At 36.3% G+C, this 17,134-nt stretch overlaps 2 protein-coding genes across 4 annotated transcripts; one reads left to right on the plus strand and one right to left on the minus strand.

Moving 5' to 3' along the window:
• Positions 1 to 1,799: 1,799 nt before the first annotated feature.
• LOC121985203 (mitochondrial import inner membrane translocase subunit TIM22-4-like) lies at positions 1,800 to 15,316 on the plus strand. 3 transcript variants are annotated; one of them, XR_006113093.1, is made up of 6 exons: positions 1,800 to 2,026; positions 4,434 to 4,624; positions 4,706 to 4,778; positions 11,623 to 11,893; positions 12,404 to 12,511; positions 13,280 to 15,316. XR_006113093.1 is itself a non-coding variant. In XM_042538508.1 (4 exons), the coding sequence occupies exons 1-4, from the start codon at positions 1,888 to 1,890 to the stop codon at positions 11,706 to 11,708; spliced, it is 489 nt and encodes a 162-aa protein (XP_042394442.1). In that variant the 5' UTR covers positions 1,800 to 1,887; the 3' UTR covers positions 11,709 to 12,120. The 3 variants fall into 3 exon arrangements, 1 of the variants encoding a protein (XP_042394442.1); XR_006113092.1 differs by lacking the exon at positions 12,404 to 12,511; XM_042538508.1 differs by lacking the exons at positions 12,404 to 12,511; positions 13,280 to 15,316 and having other exon boundaries at positions 11,623 to 12,120.
• On the minus strand, positions 12,408 to 15,125 carry LOC121986874 (protein NETWORKED 2A-like). The gene has a single exon (XM_042540804.1). It carries the CDS (start codon positions 15,123 to 15,125, stop codon positions 12,408 to 12,410), a length of 2,718 nt encoding a protein of 905 aa, XP_042396738.1.
• Positions 15,317 to 17,134: the final 1,818 nt, after the last annotated feature.

Consider the following 17,134-nt stretch of genomic DNA (forward strand, 5'->3'; position numbering starts at 1 on the left):
ACGGATAATTTAGAGTAAGAACTCACTAATTTAATATTGTTTGTATCAACTTATAGGAAGAGACACAATGATAAAAACAAGCTTTTAGAACGATGATTACTTGCATAAATTATGATACAACAATTATTCTTGATTTAAGAATCAATAAGAAAGAAATCTCTAACATCGGTAAAGGAACTCATGTTACTCCCTCAAACTCACAAGACTTTTTTCCAATTTAATCGGCATATTTCTAGTTCCATATCTATCCTAATATGCCATAAAAAATTTTCTTTCTCATGATATCTCAAATCAAAACCATAACCAATGCCATTGAAATGCAAAAGAAAGTTTTAAAATCTTTTTCATGTCATAACAGTTGAATAGGAAAATGAAAGACATAAACATCAACAAACAGGGAAGAAAACTAAGGTGAAATGCAAAAGTTACCCACCTTGCAAGTTAAGCTTTTTGATTTTTCTCTTGGATTCTGCTTTGTCCCCTCTGAAAATAAATGCGTATAGTTGGTTTGATAATACTCATTACTTAGCATGCACCCTCCAAATTTAAAATCCTGCATCCACCCGTGATCAAGATTGATCCAAGTGGGTGGTGGCGCAATTGACTAGCGCTTAGGCCGTATAACTTGTTTGACTATTGGTTGATTCATTCTAATATCATAGAATGAGTTAACTTGTTAATGTTCTAGGAGCCAATCTCTTCAATAGATCAGATACATGTCAGGTTGATTCCCATTGAGGTAGGCTTATGTAGGATTGATTTCTATTTACGCGAGGATTCTGATGAAAAGCTCTTGGTGATAGTGATTGAAAGAACTAGAAAAGGGGTTAGAAGTGAGGCTAAGAAGTAGCTTAGCGAGATCCTTCTAGTGTTCAAGTCAAAATTTAGAGGAGATAGGTGATAGTAATGAAGTGAATTTGTAATGTCAATATCATATTGTACCTCTCAATGCCACCATCATTATCTTTTATAAGAAGCGAAAAGTATACAAAATCGTCCAAAGATATACTTATTTTCACTTTACCAAAAGGCATGATCTTTTTTAACTAATGTTAGAGTAATTGTCGTGTCCCATTGTGCTATTGTAATTGCCATGTCATGCCCGACCTTGGGCATGAGTTGGTTGATTTGACCCGAGCTCAATCATGAGTAATTTGATTTGATCCAAATTCAATTACGAGTTGATTGACTTAACTCAAGTGTATTGATTGATCAAGTCTTGAGCCTGGTTAATTAGAGTTGAATTCGAAAGAGCTGATTTAATTAGACTCAAGTTCGTTATAAGTCGGATTGATCAGGATCTACATAAATTAATCCGAGACTCACTTAAAAAAAAAATAGTTCAGCAAACTAAATTTGTTGATGGCATATAACAAGACCTTTAGTTTTTTTGGCTTTTGAGTTTTAGGATTTAAGACTAGGGTTTATGGAGTTTAGGGTAGGAAAAGACCTGAAAATCGATCTCAACATACATCTACACTGCATGGGGTTTAGATAAATTTTTAAATGATTTTTTTTTATAAAAACCAATGAAACAAATTCGTACGTTTTAATTATTATTATTATTATTTTTTATAGCCGAGCATCGTCTGGATGGAACCGAACCCGGTTTAACTCGGGTTTAACAAAACCCTAGTGAAAATTCAAATGTAATCATTCTAATCAGCTACAGCCTACTCAAGAGTTACCCTCCTGTTTAAAATGCATAACTTTCATGTTATCCACTAAAAAATACGGGTATGTTCGGCTAGACGAATATGGCAGTCGCTAACTAACAAGGGGATTTTGTCCGAGTCGCCCTTCACCTTAAACAGCTGTGCCTTGCTCGATCTTCGCCGAGCGTAGTTTCGTTAAATTCGGCGCCCTGCCTTCTCCTCCGTTTTATGCATGGCTACTGCCGATGGAGAAGCTCCTAGGCCGGAGGAGCGCCAGATAGAGCCGCTGCATCTACCGACGCCCGAGGAGATCCGAGGACAGGACATATGGAACAACTGCGCCGTCCGGAGCGTCGCCAGTGGCGTCATGGGTACTGATCTAGACTTTTCTTCTAGTTCTCTTGCAGACTGCTTTAGTAGCTTAAAGATCCTACTTTTATCGTTTCCCTCTTTATTTGTATGAATTTGTTGCTGGGTGTTCTTTCGCTGAGTTGTATTTCTTTTGATCGCACGAAGTGAACACTTTGATGTCAATGTGTTCGACATTAGTTCCATGAAAATTTGTCATGGAGGACGAGTAGTACGGGACTTTGGATTCTAAATGGAATCCATCAAAATCACCTAGTATCTTAACCATCTTATGTTTGTTCTACATACAAACTATATATGTATATATATTTCTCTTTAAGTGTGATTAAGAGAAACTACAGATGGAGTTAAGTATATGATTTTGCGAGGTGATACTCATACTTTAAACAGTTTTTTACCCAATCACGTAGGAAAGTTTCCGAAATATCCAAATCATTTACACTAGTTTAAAAATTACCAAATCACGTACCCAATTCCATTTTTGCCCCTGTTACTATCCCAGTCGATTGCTACAATTTGTAGCAGTCGAATCGATTATTTTTTTTAAATGACTGATTTGTGTTATAAAATCACTGCACTTACTCTTAATATACTGAGTCAGATTGATGTTTGAGGGCATGCATATAATCAGGAGAACTAAACAAACATAAGAACCAATTTCATGTCATTCTAAGCTTTCTAGGTTCATCAGCCGATTTTGGTCTCTCCTAATTGTATCTATGCTCTCAAACATCAATTTGACCCATTATATTGAAAGTAGTGATTTTTTAAATACGAATGTGTCTGAAAAATTTAATTCGTGTTCAAAAAATCACTATTATCAATATATTGAGTTAAATTGATGTTTAAGGACATGAATATAATCAGAAGAACTAGACGAACTCATGAGACTTAGTTTCAAGTCATTTCGAGCTCTCTACGTGTACCAATTGATTTTGGCCGAAATCCTAGAGGACTCAGAATGTTGTGAAACTAGGTCCTATGAGCTCGTCTAGTTCTTATGATTATATCCATGTCCTCAAACATCAATTTGATCCAATCTATTGAAAGCAGTGATTTTTTGAATACGAATTAGATTTTTCAGACATATTCGTGTTCAAAAAATCACTGCCCGTAATATATTGGGTCAAATTGATATTTGAGGGCATATATATAATCATAAGAACTAGATAAACTCATATGATCTGGTTTCACGTCATTCTGAGCTTTCTAGGTCTATCAACCGATTTTAGTCGAAACTCTTTACGTTCATTCGGCCCAAACTGGTTGATGGATCTAGAGAGCTCTGAATGATTGAAACCGGTTTCTATGTGTTCGTTTAGTTCTCCTAATTATATCCACACTTTCAAACATCAATTTGATCTACTATATTGAGAGCGATGTTTTTTTAACACGAATAAATTATTTTTTTTAAAAAAATTAATCAATTCGACTGCTACAAGACTGAACAACAACAAGATTAAACAGTAAGAGAGGCAAAAATGGAGGTGGTACGTGATTTTGTAATTTTGAAACTAGGGTACGCGATTTAAGTATTTTGGAAACTTTCTTATGTGGTTCGGTAAAAAACTGTACTTTGAAGCTTGTGTGCCCTGTGAATCTGTATGCAAGTTTGGCATTTGACTACTGCTTTTCATTCTATGGAGAGTATTTTAAAGATTTGCAATATCTTTTCCTATTAAAGCCATTGCATTGTTAGCCTTGAAAAGATTAAGCCCCTTGAGAATTTTCTATCTTATATATTAATTCTTGCATTTTTTTTTCTTTGTTGATTCATACTTACCTCAGTAACAAGCTATCATATCTATGATCACCGTGTTTAATGTGGTTTTCATTAGTTTCTTCCCTCATTTGTGAGCTTCAACTATGAGATATGATTCACACAGAAAAGCCTTGCATAACAAGAGCTTAAAAACCCACAATTACTCAGGGTTGTTCATTTAGCATCACTATTCATAGTGCAACAAGTTATAGTAACTAAACTAACCTACTTGAAAACAAACTAATTCTCTATGAATTAATCCATAATATGAATTTGAAGCCGAAGTTAAATGAATAAGGACTCAAAACTCTATCAAATTATACTAGTGTAGAATGTAGATTATTTTGGTATAAAAACTTGTGGGCAGGTTAACTAAACTCTAATCTCATTTAAAATACTCCAAATACTCGGTAGCAGTAATTAGTAAATACTAGAAAAATTAGGAAAGGACATTCCTAGAATTAAATTACTCAAGGTAAATTTTCTGTAATAGAATTTTGAACTGATTCAAAACTTGGTTTTATAGTAGAGTTCCATTTTAAGTATTATCATGTATATTTAAAATCATCTTCTTATGGGACATTTCTTTTATTATTATTGTCTGGATTTTTCTGATTAGAGAGAGGTACTCTATGTTGGCCTTTCAGGTGGTGGACTTGGTTTATTCATGGGCATGTTTCTTGGGGCTCTGGATAACCCTATAATGCAGGAGGAGATGACTACCAAGCAGCAATTAATATTTCAAGCAAAACAAATGGGTCGCAGAAGTATTAGCTCTGCAAAGGCATTTGGTATCATGGGCCTCATCTTTTCAGCTGCTGAATGTGTTGTTGAGAAGGTAAATGAATAAAGAGAAATAGGTCTATAGATTTTATCTTGTTAGCTTGAACCTGACTTGATTTGGTAATTCCTTTTACAGACTCGAGCGAAACATGACACCACAAACACAGTTGTTGCTGGTTGCGTTACAGGAGGGGCTATTTCTGCAAAAGGTAATTTCTCAGCTTTCAAGAACAGAACTGTAGTTTGTAAATTGGAAATGGGCATAATCTTTACTAGACTGTTACAGATCACAGTAGAAGTTGTTATTTTAGGCTCATATAGTTCTGTCTTTTTTGAAGGTTATAATGGTATGAGCTATACCTTATTTAATGCACTGTATTTCTACTATTTCATTGTTTCTCTCTTCTCAGGGAATATTCACTTAGATTGCATCAGTTATTATTGGTGCAAGGACATATATGAAATCATAGCAAAGCAATGTATTGACCAGACTGTGACTGAAGAATACTAAAGGAATTTGATCTGTAAAAAATAACTGAAAGGATAATATTTGATTTAATCACCAGCAATTGAAATGATAACAAAACTAGTCTTGTTGTAATAAAGTTGAGCTGTAATGGGACAAAAAATATGAAGAAGATCAAGAATAATTAGTAATATGTTGGATTGCTGAACATAGTATGTGGAATTTATTAATGTATAGAGAAGGGACATATACAAAAAGGTTATTTGGATTTTTGAATATACATAGAAACATAACATAAATTTTTTGCTTGCGAACATAGTATAAGTACTTTAAAGAATTGCAGTCTGTATGAAATTTTTATGTTGTTCATGTTGGATCAGATAGGCCGGCAAGAAGGGGTGAATTGCCTACAAAATAAAATTAACCTTTCTCGATTTTTCAACTCTAATTAGTAGCACAATTATACTAAATTAAATCAATCAATTAAAAAGAAGAGGCAAAGAAATTACTTGGTCACAATCTAGGTGGTTATTAATCCAAGGCAAAAGAAAGCACTAAAAATCTCCTTCTTTGAAGGTGGAGAAGCCTCTTACACTCGTTGAACGCTCAGAAAGTTGCTAGGAAATGAATACAAGAGTTGTTTTATATTTCCTAGGTCTAGGGGTCTTTTTATAGCCCCTAGAAAAAGTTATCTGCAGCTTGAAGACGCCTCCAAAGAGGTCCAAGGCGCCTTCCATCGGATAGAGTTTATCCGCCGAGGATAACATTTTATCCTCTGCTAATGGCTAGTGAAGGCGCCTTCGTACTGTTCATCGAAGGTGTCTTCTTACTGTTCATCGAAGGTGTCTTCTTACTATTCATCGAAGGCGCCTTCTACCCATAGAAGGCGCCTTCCACAGGGTAACTCAGCTTAAAGTTGATCTTCTCGTGTAGGCGATTCTCCGATTAGCTGGAGTTGAGCTCACTCGAACCCAACTCCGACCTTCTCCTTAAGCAGACTTCCTTCTCGACTTCTTGTCCCTCGAACGCTGCGCATTTCATTCTCGTCCACCAGTGTATTCTTTCGCAACATTTCATCCCTCGGATGCACCAAGCTTGCCGGCTCCTTTCCCGTGCCATCCTTCTCGCTAGCTGCGTCTTCCGCTCGACTTCTTGTGTTCCTAAGCTTTTGCACACTTAGACACAAGGATCAAATATAATATGACCTAACTAAACTTGGTTGACCATATCAAAATTACCCTGGAGTACTTATAATCTCCCCCTTTTTAATGTGCATCAACCCAAGTTCAAGTTAGGGTTAAAGATGTAATAGCATAACTAAAGTAGACTAAAAATTGGTTGCAAAATAAATAAAAATTTTAAATCCAAAAAAAAACCTAACTCCCCCTTAACTTACACTTATTTCTCCCTCTTTGATCATATACAAAAATAGGAAAAAATATAATAAATAGTTAAACAAATCTAAAAAAAATTTCTAGGGGTACATTACAAACATTACTAGTAGGCTAATATTTTTCAGAACTGATTTTCAAACATATTCTATTTTTATTAATTAATCTTCGATTTGACAAAAATAATTAAAAAAATAGTTTTCGACTTCAAAAAATTCTGTAATTTTTTGTCAAACTTGAGCAGAGTAAGTTAGACTAGTAGAAAAAATTTTCACGGAAAAATATTATTTAGTCTAACAGAAATGATTTATTTTAGTAAAGCAACTAATTTTTAAAATACCGTTTTCGTTAATAATTTTATAGAAAATAACTCCACGGAACAACAATCCGACAAAAATTTTCCTTAACAGAAATACTTCTTTTCTATAAGTTTAATTTTAACCTAGCATTATCTCTTTCTAATTGCACTATATTTTTAGATAACATTTTGATAAATTCAAAAGATTGATTGGGAGATAGTGCACGTACCTCACCTACCTCGTGTTCTGATGCTCCCCTTTCGTCGTTGCTTTCTTCAGAGTGTCCTCCCCCTTCATTGATGTTCATCTCTGAGGAACTTTCAACGTCCCTCTGGTGGTCTGCCATCAGGGCTAGTTCGGCATACCTCGATCTCAGACTTAGAGGACGACGATTCATCCCATATTGCCTTCAAATTCCTGTGATTCAATCTTGTTGGTCTTTTGCCCTTGTCCTTCTCCTTCTTCTTCAGTTCGGGGCAGTCGTCCTTGATGTACCTTTCTCCTTAGCAGTTGTAGTATCGTACCTTCCTTTTGCTCCGAAAGTGCTTTTTCGCCAACGACTTATTAAATTTATTAGATTTAATAAACTTACTAAATTTCCTTACCAATAACGCTGCTTCATCTTCGTCGATTGATGCTTTGGAGTCTGGATCATCTGTTCTTGCCTTTAGGGCAATTGTCTGACTTGGCTCCTTTGATTTTGCACATCTAGATTTGTGAAGTTCTAAAGTGGAAAATAAACTTTCTAATGTGCTTACCTCTAGATCTTTAGAAATATAATAGGAGTCGACAATTGAGGACCATTCGAGTGTCCTTGAAAAAACATTTAATGCGTACCTTAGAGAATCTCGGTTTATTACCTTTTCTCCGAAATTCGTGAGTCTAGCGATCAACTTCTTTAGTTTAGCATGCAATTGCGCTACTGATTCTCCTTCTTTTAGCCGGAGGTTCGTCAGTTGGTTTCAGAGAAGATCTCGTCTAGCAAGCTTTGCTTCAGATGTTCCTTCGTGTAGCTCCAGGAATTTTTCCCAAAGTTCCTTTGCTGATGCGTAGGCGCCGATCCTGTTGATTTCTTGAGGTGGCAGTACGTTTAGTAGGTAGAATTCAGCTCGTCCATTCGCCACAAAGTCTGCTTGCTCTTTCTTTGTGTAAAGGTACTCTTCTTTTTGTTCGTCTTTTTGATCTTTTGGAGCTTCAAAACCATATTTAATTATTAATAAAACTTCAAAGTCAATTTTAAAAAATACTTCTATGTGTTTTTTCCTTAACGCAAATTCTCCTTTGAACTTCGGCGGGTAGATGCTCGGTCCGATCATCGTCTCGGTGCTTCAGTCGGCGGTTAATCCTTATGAGGCGTGACTCTAATACCATTTGTTGGACCAGGTAGGCAGGCAAGAGGGGGGATGAATTGACTACAAAATAAAATTAACCTTTCTCGATCTTTCAACTCTAATTAGTAGCACAATTATACTAAATTAAATCAATCAATTAAAAAGAAGAGGCAAAGAAATTACTTGGTTACAACCTAGGTGGTTATTAATCCAAGGCAAAAGAAAACACTAAAAATCTCCTTCTTTGAAGGTGGAGAAGTCTCTTACACTCGTTGAACGCTCAGAAAGTTGCTAGGAAATGAATACAATAGTTGTTTTATATTTCCTAGGTCTAGGGGTCTTTTTATAGCCCCTGGAAAAAGTTATCTGCAGTTTGAAGGCGCCTCCAAAGAGGTCCAAGGCGCCTTCCATCGGATAGAGTTTATCCGCCGAGGATAACATTTTATCCTGGCTAGCAGCTAGCGAAAGCGCCTTCGTACTGTTCATCGAAGGCGCCTTCTAGCCATGGAAGGCGCCTTCCACAGGGCAACTCAGCTCAAAGTTGATCTCTTCGCGTATGTGATTCTCCGTCTAACCGGAGTTGAGCTCACCGGAACGCAACTCCGACCTTCTCCTTAAGCAGACTTCCTTCCTCGCTTCTCGTCTCTTGAACGATGCGCACATCCTTCTCGTCCACCAGTGTACTCTTCCGCAGTATTTCGTCCCTCGGATGCACCATGCCCGTCGGCTTCTTTCCCGTGCCATCCTTCTCGCTAGCTGCGTCTTCCGCTCGACTTCTAGTATTCCTAATTTTCTGCACACTTAGACACAAGGATCAAATACATAGGACCTAACTGAACTTGGTTAACCATATCAAAACTACCCTGGGGTACGTATAAAGATGTTTGAAATGTCTTATATTTTTGTAGAAATTGTGATTTTTCCAAAAATAAAAAATGCAACCTGGTAGCATGCTTATTGATGATAAAAGAGATAGACTCATCTTTAGGGTGGCAACTCAAGCTGGTTAGTCAGAACATCTATGAGCTGCAATGAAAAAAAATTTGTAGAACTTTCCCACTTAACTAGTCATGTAAAAAAATGAAAATGAAACTTAACAATGGTAGTAAAAGGTGGAATCCCCCATCCCCACGATCCCAAATGGTCGTCCCATAACCATATGTGAGGAGGTAAATCTAGAAGCTGTAGTTGACTGGTGCAAGGAGGGTTTTTTTTCCTCGATTTTGTCGAAATTCGAACCCTTGCCCTATGATAACAACTCCGCCCCGCGCTAGCAAACTCAACCCTGCCCCGGGGGTAAAAAATCATTTAACTTAACAAGAACAATATATGGGTGACACCACAGTAGGCATAAATCATTTAACGCATGTTTTTAGTATGCCAAATGATCCAAGTTATCCTTTTCAATTTTCAATTTGTTTTGCCAAGATTATCAAAATATAAAAAGAGAAAGCTCCTCTAAATATTAAACAACATTAATATCAAATATCACACCAATAATCAAAAAATTGAAGCAACATATATATCAACTATGCCAATATTCATCAAAGAGTATAAATATCATTTAAAAATTTAATATTAATAAACAATAAAAAATTTCATGAATAATTTAGCCTAAAATAATTCAACAAGACACAAAATAAGGGGTTTGATAAGACAACAGTTCTTACTTGAGCAGATCACGAGAGGATCATGTGGGCTAATCCAGATAATCAATAACAACTAGAATATTAGCAGGTTGTGAACAAACTGGCTTGTTTATCACCTTAACTCAATTTTGCTTAATCTGAACCTAGTTTGCAGGTTGGTTATGTTCTGTTACTAGTTTGTTAATTTTGAGGAGAGAAACTACTGCATCGTTTTTTTTTTCACAAGAGAACTATTACATGGTATTTATGTGACTCAAACCCTAAACCTAATACACTAAATGGTGGACAAAACCCACTAGAGATACCCTAATAACACTAATACCATTTGCACTCCCTCTCAAGTTGAACATAGGTATTATATACGCTGAGCTTATACATAAAGTAGAAAGGAAAATTGACTAGGACATGACAATTGACTACGCAGACATTTATCATTGACTTCAAATCAATATAGAGAGGATGCAGAGAGATCCTAGGGATATGCCTCATGAGTGGGAATCTACTTGCAGGCATGCATACAGCACCAAGTGGACAAAAGAGAAGGAAAGCCATGAGGATCTTATGGGGGATATAGTGGATGAAGAAAGACCTTAGGAACAAGTCTCTTGAGCAGTCTTCTTTCTACGAAACACATACAACAACACAACAAATTGAAGAAAGGAGAATATCAGAGGAGAGTACTCGATGAGGGTCTTAGGATCAGCAAAGAAAAAGAGGAAAACACTCAAAAGGAGGAGAAACAATAGGGTAAAGAAGGCATGCTGGATCTATTGTTGGGAGGAACCATCTCCTCCTGCATAAGCATCAGAACCCAATCACAAATGTGTTTTCCATGCTTTCCAAGAAGCAGAAAACTTCACATATGGAGGTAAAGCAGCAGTGGTTGTGTAGCTGCAGGGATGTTGAAGAGAGCATGAAAAGAGGGCTTCACGAGTTCGAGAAAGAAGAAATTTGCTTAAAGGAAGAAAAGACTCATATGCAGTGAGAGGGATGGGACTTGACTACAGCATGGAGATAAGAAAAAGGCTCTATTTATGGCACTCAGGAAAGTTAGGAGTGTGACTCAAATAAATGGTAGAAATTGGCTACTAATTCGTAGGAGATCTAGGAGGGTTCTACTCATAGCTCTGCTCATTGAATCGTCTTTGATATGGTTCGAATTGGTTCCTGGCATTGCTGTTCCTGACGGGAAGAAGAAGAGCAAAATTCAAAGGGAAGAAGTGTGAAACACCCAGGAACAAGAGATGTGGATGATGGTGTGGTCTCTGCTTTTCTTGGAGTGTGGTATCAAATAATTAGAGTTTCACGATGTCTGAATAATGCGAGATTGAAGAGGATGAGGAGAGGTTGTCGTCGAGATAGGTATCCTCCCTCTAAGTGGGGTTAGTGTGGAGGAGAAGAGCGGCTTTGATGCTGTGTTAATTTTGAGAAAAGAAAATATCGTGTTACTTTTTTTGGTAAGAGAATTATTACATGGTTTTTCTATTTCTATGACTTAATCATAACACAAACCCTAAATCTAATACACCTAATGTGGGATTAAACACACAACATATCTAATAACTGTAATATTTTTAACATAGTTCATGCCAACTTTTTTGTCATTGTGTGCCAACTTTTAGGTATTAGCATCAGAACTCATGTTTTTCTTTATGTCAGGCTAGTTATATGATAAAATAGTTTACCTCTTCTGATTCATATGAGAGCTAGAATTCCTTTCGTAGATTTTAGTTTCTATTTGATATTTCTAGAACTTGGAATGCATTTTCACTCTAATGCTTTGGAAATGTGATGAGTCCATCGCTCCCTGCATGTTTTCATGCAGTTTGAGATATGGTAAAATCAAATTGTTGATGCATATTTGGCTTCCCTAGTTCAATTACAAAGAGTAATTTTCTCATGGCAATATCTTTTCAGGTGGTCCAAAGGCTGCGTGTGTTGGGTGTGCTGGCTTTGCAGCATTCTCAGTCGCAATTGAGAAGTTCCTTGATAGGCATTCGTAAGCATGTGATAGAAATCGATAAGTGAATTCAAATTGTTTTTGGTTGAAGTATCTTCCATAGCCTCTTCATGAACCAGCACAGTCCAGATTTTTTTGGTATATATTTCTATCTTCCAATTTATCAAGCCAGGCAACAGAGATGGCGCCAAGTAGAGCTATTTATCCAAAATTCTCCTTTCATATTTGGTAATTTCTCACGCAGATGAATAGTTAAGTTATACATGAGAAAGGAAAACTGTTCTTATTGTGCTTCTCTTGTGATGATTTTTACATTATGCCCAGAAGCACGAGCAACGCCGATCATAAATAATTGAGATTTATGACTTTTTTATTTGAGAAAATTTCAAGTTCCCCTAGAAATTTTGTATGCCTTTTCAGAATGCTCCTCAAGTTTTCAGTATCATCAAGTTTTGTCATGTGATTTCAAAATACTTCTCTATTATAATGTTCTTATACTGTTAAGAATGCAACAAATCTCCCAATATTTAGCATAATTGGATATATCTCACAAATACTCAATGCCATCAGATCATAGCATGAAATGAGTTTCCATTGCATCTGGGAAACATGTCAACAATAAGGAAAATCTTTGAACATTTTGTGATAATTTCAGTGATTACAAAATTTGAGTTATAAAGAATTGCACAAATCCATACAGTAGAACCTAAACAACTTAAGGGTTATGTTGCATATCAGGTACCTATGAATCAAATTTCCGACGCCCAGCCTTACGTTTATTCTGTTGGATCCGTGAAAGAATAGATTGTTTCTTAGGCTTGACACCGAAAAGGAAGTCCCGCAATGGTATGCTATTCTTACCTGGACAATTGTCCAAGCATTCACTGAGCTGATTGTTCGACATAAATGGTTCAAAGTTCTCATAGAGCTTAGACAACTGAGCCTCAGTGTTAGCTTGAATCCCTCTGACTTGAGTTAGTGCCTCTTGAAGTTCGCTTGCAACCTTATTGTTCTCCTGTTTCATGTTCATTACTTCACCTTGAAGTCTTGCAGCTTGGAAAGGAGTGAATAGGGCTTCTCTAAACTGCGAATTAGAGTTCAGAACATTCAATATCTCTTCTTGCATATTACAAAGCGATGAGAACCTATTTTGCAGATCCCCATTTAAAAGTTCCCCTTGTTCCAACCATACTTGCAGCTCAGTCTTCAATTCTCTGAGTCTTGTAGTAATCTGACTTGTTTCATTTTTAACTTCACGATCACAATTGGCAAGATCAATGCACTCTTGTTGATTGTTGTCTGTTAACTTGTTAATATCTACTTTTAGTTCTTTATATTTGGCTCTGAAGTTCTGTATATGTTGGAATGCTATACTGAACTTGAGCCAAAATTCTAATCTTTCGTCAAGTAGAGAATCAATCTCCCTGCGGAACTTTTCTTCGACTGGTGAAACAACGATCCTGGACTCACTGATGCACCTCGCATTGATGCCTTCTCCATGGGGTTTCTTAGTTTCTTTAAAGTCAACTGATGAATATCTTCTAGGCTCATAGTTGCGCTGTGAACTAGTGGTGCGCTGTACTTGAAATTTGACACTTGAATCTGTTGATGCAGATTTAGTGGTCAGACCTGCAGGAAGCTCAGCAGTGGAGTTCTCCACACCGAACATTGAGTTTGATGTGGCTTCAAGCTTTTGTTGACTATTCAAAGAATCTTCAACAGTGGCAACATCACCCTCGAGGTAGCATTTAGAACTTTTCTCAATAGAAGTTTCTTCAACAGTGGCAGTATCATCCTTGATATAGCAATCAGAACTTTTCTCAATAGATGGCCTCAGTTGTCGTAGATAACATATCTCCTCGTCTTTTGTTGCAATCTCATCTTTCAATTCCCCTATCAGAGCCATGGTCTCTTGAATATAGTCTTCGTTGCTTTTCTCTACTTCAGAGAGCCTTCTTTTTGTCTCATTGCAGTTTTGCAAGATAGATGTGAATTCAGCCAGTAATATATGTTCTTTACCTTCTACACCATTCTTAATTAATTGCTTCAATTTATGAGTATCTTCTCCCTCGTCAAGTATGATTCCGGTATCATCAATTCTTTCTGAAGAAATTTCACTTTGGGAATTTGCTTGCGTCTCAGAAGGACAAGGTATTTCAGCCACTGCATTATCCTCACCCTTTTTCGTCTGCTCACTGTCAACAAAAGCGTCATCTTCCTCCGAGGATGAATCCCCGCTATGAAACTGAAGCACCTTCAAAATACCATTAAGGCTATGCCAGGTTTCCCTGCAGTTTTCAAGGAAGTTTGTTTCCTCATTTTGAACCATTTTCTGAATCGCATCTACTTTGCTTACCTCCTCTTCGGCTTCCTTCAATCTACTTGACATCTCATCTGACTCATGAGCCAGAATTGTTTGCTCCTCCCTTTCCAATGTTTCTATGCATTTGTCAAGCTCATCATTTTCATACTTTAATCGATCAATTTGTAAAGTTTGTGATGAAACCGTTAGTTCCAGTGTGATGACTTTATTAGCAAGCTCTTCAATCTTTTCTGTAATTTCTATCACATGATTTTCTGGGTCCGTTTCGTAATGTTCCTTGATCTTCCCACGCACCGACTGCAACATGTTCATGGCCTTGTCTAAAGGAGTTTCTTCCTCCGAGTTTTCAGCTGCCTGACTTGTCTCCAAGTCTTTCTCTGTATCTTCTGTCTCAGTTCGTCCAACCTCACGCTTGAGAACCTTGAGCTTCTCTTTTGCGAGTTTGCTTCTCGCAGACTGTATTTTTGTTTGTTCGGATAACTTCTTTCGCTGCTCCTTCAACTTCCCAATTGTATCCTCACAAGATTGAAAAACTGTTTGAGTCATCAAGGCCCGAGCTTCGTTATCGTCGATCATCGCGCTCGTGTCAAACTCTTCCTGCAGATTGCAAACTTTTTGTTGCATCTCCATGATTTGCTTCTCGACCTCCCAATATTTAGCTATCCCTAACTCGTACGAACTTTTGATAAATTCTTTCTCCGTCTGCAGAACCAGTATCCCCTTCTGAAGCTTGTTTATGTCTTCCCGCACCTTTTCCTTATCAATGGGTGCACTCTTTTTCTTCGATTTCTTCCCAGATGGCTCGCTCTCTCTTTTCTTCTTCAGCAATCCCATGACTGTGCGTTTGTTGATTTTATTCGGATTGATTGGGGTTATTGCTTTCGGAAGACTATCCTCGTCCTCTAGCATGGCATACTGGACTCGATCGGGAAAGGAAGTCGATATCGTGTGGTTGGCCTTGTGTAATTCTCCCGAAATATGATCATATCTTTCAGCCAAAGCTCTGTATGACCTGTAGGCATCTTCCACAAAACTTATTAGTTCCGGTCTTCGTTTGAAATACAACTCCGCTCGCTTAGCGAAAGAATCTGCATCTGGTTCAATGAGCTTCAGCATCTTCTTCACAGTGTCTTCCATCTCTGTGAGCAATGTATTGTTTCCACTATCATACAAGGGCATACAAATGCAACTCGAAGCATCATAGGGGTTAGTAATTAACTATGACTTCCACAACAAATGTTTATTTATTTATTTATTTTGCATGTTTTAAGGGATGCTCCTAACTAAATTCCTTAAGATTATCTTAGAAAAATAAGCATTATATATTTGAAAGAAGTCTAATCTGCACTCCAAAAATTGAGAGAAGGCTGAGAATGGTGAAGATAAAACTAATAAGATGAATACGACTAGTCATTTCTAAAACGTTTCCAATTTGTTCTCACTGTTTTACAAAAAGTAATAAATAAACAAGAACATATAGGTTAGTTTGCTCTTTTTTCTTCTTGGTTTCTTAGGAAGGCAAATAAGGAAAGCAATGTAACTGTTGTGTAATTTGAAGGTCATGGGTTTAATTTACGGAAATAATTTTTTATAATGCAATATAAGATAGATTGTGTACACTAGATTTTTTTTCTGGGATTCCATATTGATAGGATCTTAGTGTTTATTTCAAATTACCTACTGGTCTCATTTTTATTTTATTTTGTTTTATGTTTCACTTGGAACTGATCATAGAAAGATGGCAAGGACTGTGATTTAATCTATTTTTTTATGAAAAGTAAACACAAAGAATGTTTGCAATCTAGGTTATTACACAAATCTAACATAATCTTTTAATCTTTATAATAGTTTTTTATGAAAATCTGGACTTGGTTCGTGTTTTATTTCCTAAAATTTATTACAATATCTATAAAATATGTAAAAAATTTAGGATCCATTGAATTTCATTGACATCGATATTAATAGAAATAATTGAAGGCGAACCTTGGAGATTGCTGTCGAGCCATTTCGATTGCTTCGCCCTAATGTGGCTTGCTTTCCACCAGGAATACGCGTTGCTTGCGGCTCTTTGCAACATCTTTCTCTTATAAGTATGAGCTCTTCACCTTGTAACCCCTCTTTTTTCGAGGGGAAAATAACTAGAAGAAGAAGAAGAAGAAGAAGAAACAACGAAAGAGAACGAAATAGAGGAAAATTCAAAAGAAAATTACTTTGAAAATAAAGGATAAAGCTAGAGAGAAGATAGGATGCGAAGAACCTGAAATAGGGTGAGATAAAAGATCAGGTCCTTCCATTTACCTCGCATTTGTCGCGAGTTAAAGAAGGAAAATGAAAATAGAAATCAACACACATGGACTTCTTATGAGCAAGGTGATAGATTTAGTCTATTTTTAAGCTCAGAAATCTACCATCAATTTGTTAATAGTTGATGAACATATTCATTTATCATTTCATTTAGCTTTACTTAATGATATTTATAAAGTTGAGGCCATCAAACAAATAATTTTTCTAAACTATCTCATAGGCCGTGGATCATTGTTCCTAAATTCAATTTTAGATATTTTCTATGGTCCCGCACGATTTTATTTACAAAAAATTCAATTCTATAATAAAGGAATTAATATATTTTTTAGTTTGCAAAACAAATTAATTGGAGTTCAAACATAAAAGATAAAAATGACAGAATAAAAGTAACATAATTAAATATAACTATTATTAACAAGTTAAAACGACACACTAGATATATAATAGACCGTGGAGTAGGAATGGAGTCTTTAAATTACATTGTATTTTTGTATTAGCTTTGACTATATTTATACTTTACATTTCCATTCGCTTAAATCACAATTGATATTTTGTCACACACGCACCCATTTTGAATTAACATTTGGTCAAGTGTTGATTTAGCTGGTCATTTAATCTCACAAAAGGTGCATTTCATTAAAACATCGCTTAAGATGGAGATATCATATAGTCTTATCATGCCAAAATTTAGCTTATTTCTTAAGTCGAGACAAACACAACTTGATGAAGACGATTGAAGATTAAGATAAACATGGCAGTTTCACTATTGACCCCTGGTTAAGCCTTAAGTTGAAGGCTTTGTCTTGAAACATTCAGACATCAGAAGAGAGGTTCTCAGCCCC

Source organism: Zingiber officinale, chromosome 5B (genome assembly GCF_018446385.1).
Source record: "Zingiber officinale cultivar Zhangliang chromosome 5B, Zo_v1.1, whole genome shotgun sequence".
NCBI classification, from domain to species: Eukaryota; Viridiplantae; Streptophyta; class Magnoliopsida; order Zingiberales; family Zingiberaceae; genus Zingiber; species Zingiber officinale.